Here is a 2500-nt window from a genome sequence, read left to right as displayed (position 1 = left end):
CTCCCTACTTTACCAGTTACAAATGATGCAATTTAATTTGCTACTATAACTTGCGGCTAAATTTTCATACCTTGTATCTTTTTTTAAAATTTCGAGCCTAGGGTATGTTATGAAAACGGTTTATTAGCTAGAGTCCAGGCTCATTCCCGAAAAATGAGTGGAAACTGCCTACGAACTTTCATCTTGCGAACGAAATGGCGTGTTTTCTTCAATGTTCAGGAAAATAAGCGATTCAAAATATATAGTCAATCTCTTTGGCTTTTGTGTTTGTGAGGGTGGTAAGCAGCTGCTTTATCACTAATATCAGGCATTTCTTCAGTTTTATGCGGAAAATATCGTAATTATGGGGAGGATGCGGATTGTAGGGAATTATGCGAATCCGCATCGCCGCATCCTGTCAGATTCCATGTCAAATGAAATTCCTTTTTGCACTGCAAAAAAGGATGAGATTTGTGATACTAAAGGGTTGGGGCATTAAGGGAAGGAAAAATGCACAAAAATCATTAATGACACCACTCACCATCTTCCATTGTTTTTACAAACTGAACAGAACTATTCGGTCCATCGCCAACCGAGGTGTAGGCCAACAACTGAAATTCATATTCTGTAAATTTCATCAACTCCCTAACAGTTTCTGCTCGAATGGAAGCATTGGAAATGTTAAGAAGTCTAGGTTGGTTGTCAGGGCGTTTTTGTCTATAGAACAATTTGAATCCTGTAATGATTCCATTTCTGAAGTCTTCAGCTGGTAGCTGCCAAGATGCTGTGACACTTGTAGAAGAGCTCGCAGTCACCATAAATCCACTGGGAGGCTTGGATGGAGCTGGAGCATAGCCAAGTCAAGAGGTAAAAGAAAGAGATACAATCATGCAATTAAAATAGTTGCACACTAAAAATATCAAATCTGTATACATTTATGTGCTAACATAATTCTTGATGCTTTATACAAAAAACAATCACTTACCAGATCGCTTAGTTTTTACAACCTGAACAGAACTCTGTGGTCCATCACCAGCAGAAGTGTAGGCCAACACCTGCAATTCATATTCCATGGATCCTTGCAATCCAGTGACAGTCTTTGTGTAAAGTGAAGCGTTGGAAACATCAATAAATTGAACATCTGGTTTGTCACCTGACCCTTTCCTATTAATAAACAACTTAAATCCTCGGATTATTCCATTTCTGGAGTTTTTGGGTGGCAGCTGCCAAGATGCTGTGACACTTGTAGAAGAGCTCGCAGTCACCATAAATCCACTGGGAGGCTTGGATGGAGCTGGAGCATAGCCAAGTCAAGAGGTAAAAGAAAGAGATACAATCATGCAATTAAAATAGTTGCACACTAAAAATATCAAATCTATATACATTTATGTGCTAAAGTTGAAAAAAAATAATTATAAAAGCACTAATCAAGTGGCAAATCATCCAAACAACCATTTGCCCGTCGATGGATTGACTATGGATAAGCACTGCATTGGTATAATAATCAAATCAGGGCTTCTGATAGGATGCGGAAAAAAATTAAAGATTATGCGGAAAATTTTTACCATATTATGCGTAAACATGCGGAAATTTAAACATTTATAGAACTAATAATTAGGCCCGTCCAATGTATTTACATGCTTATGGTAAATCAGGACTCGAAATTGCGACCAGCATTCACCGTTAAATCAAAAGGGTTAGCAATCGACATTTTGCCGAAACTTTTGCAAAAAGAAATAAAGCGATAAAAAATATTTTGTTTCTTGTCATGAATTTTGTTTCAATTTGGAGATATGGAGCAAAATTGTGATGTGGTTGAACCACGGTCCATTCCCTCGATCATTCACCATTTTCAGCGGTTTTTTACACATACGTATTGCGGCCTCTTTGTTTTGTACAACTTCATCGAAATGATTCTCCCTACTTTACCAGTTACAAATGATGCAATTTAATTTGCTACTATAACTTGCGGCTAAATTTTCATACCTTGTATCTTTTTTTAAAATTTCGAGCCTAGGGTATGTTATGAAAACGGTTTATTAGCTTGAGTCCAGGCTCATTCCCGAAAAATGAGTGGAAACTGGCTACGAACTTTCATCTTGCGAACGAAATGGCTTGTTTTCTTCAATGTTCAGGAAAATAAGCGATTCAAAATATATAGTCAATCTCTTTGGCTTTTGTGTTTGTGAGGGTGGTAAGCAGCTGCTTTATCACTAATATCAGGCATTTCTTCAGTTTTATGCGGAAAATATCGTAATTATGGGGAGGATGCGGATTGTAGGGAATTATGCGGATCCGCATCGCCGCATCCTGTCAGATTCCATGTCAAATGAAATTCCTTTTTGCACTGCAAAAAAGGATGAGATTTGTGATACTAAAGGGTTGGGGCATTAAGGGAAGGAAAAATGCACAAAAATCATTAATGACACCACTCACCATCTTCCATTGTTTTTACAAACTGAACAGAACTATTCGGTCCATCGCCAACCGAGGTGTAGGCCAACAACTGAAATTCATATTC

At 37.8% G+C, this 2500-nt stretch overlaps 1 protein-coding gene across 1 annotated transcript in view; it reads right to left on the bottom strand.

Moving 5' to 3' along the window:
- LOC137988057 (receptor-type tyrosine-protein phosphatase F-like) overlaps nucleotides 1-2500 on the bottom strand; it is a 41387-nt gene that overhangs the window by 25084 nt on the left and 13803 nt on the right. The window contains exons 5-7 of the mRNA XM_068834118.1: nucleotides 2416-2500; nucleotides 965-1273; nucleotides 521-823 (exon numbers count right to left, since the gene is read on the bottom strand). The exon at nucleotides 2416-2500 is cut by the window's right edge and continues 218 nt beyond it. Of these exons, the coding sequence (XP_068690219.1) occupies nucleotides 521-823; nucleotides 965-1273; nucleotides 2416-2500 (697 nt within the window). The remainder of the gene's footprint in view (nucleotides 1-520; nucleotides 824-964; nucleotides 1274-2415) is intronic.

The sequence above is a fragment of the Montipora foliosa genome, unplaced genomic scaffold, assembly GCF_036669935.1.
Source record: "Montipora foliosa isolate CH-2021 unplaced genomic scaffold, ASM3666993v2 scaffold_404, whole genome shotgun sequence".
Taxonomy (NCBI): Eukaryota; Metazoa; Cnidaria; class Anthozoa; order Scleractinia; family Acroporidae; genus Montipora; species Montipora foliosa.
The sequence above is the reverse complement of the archived record's forward strand: the minus strand, read 5'-3'. Positions and strand labels throughout refer to the sequence as shown.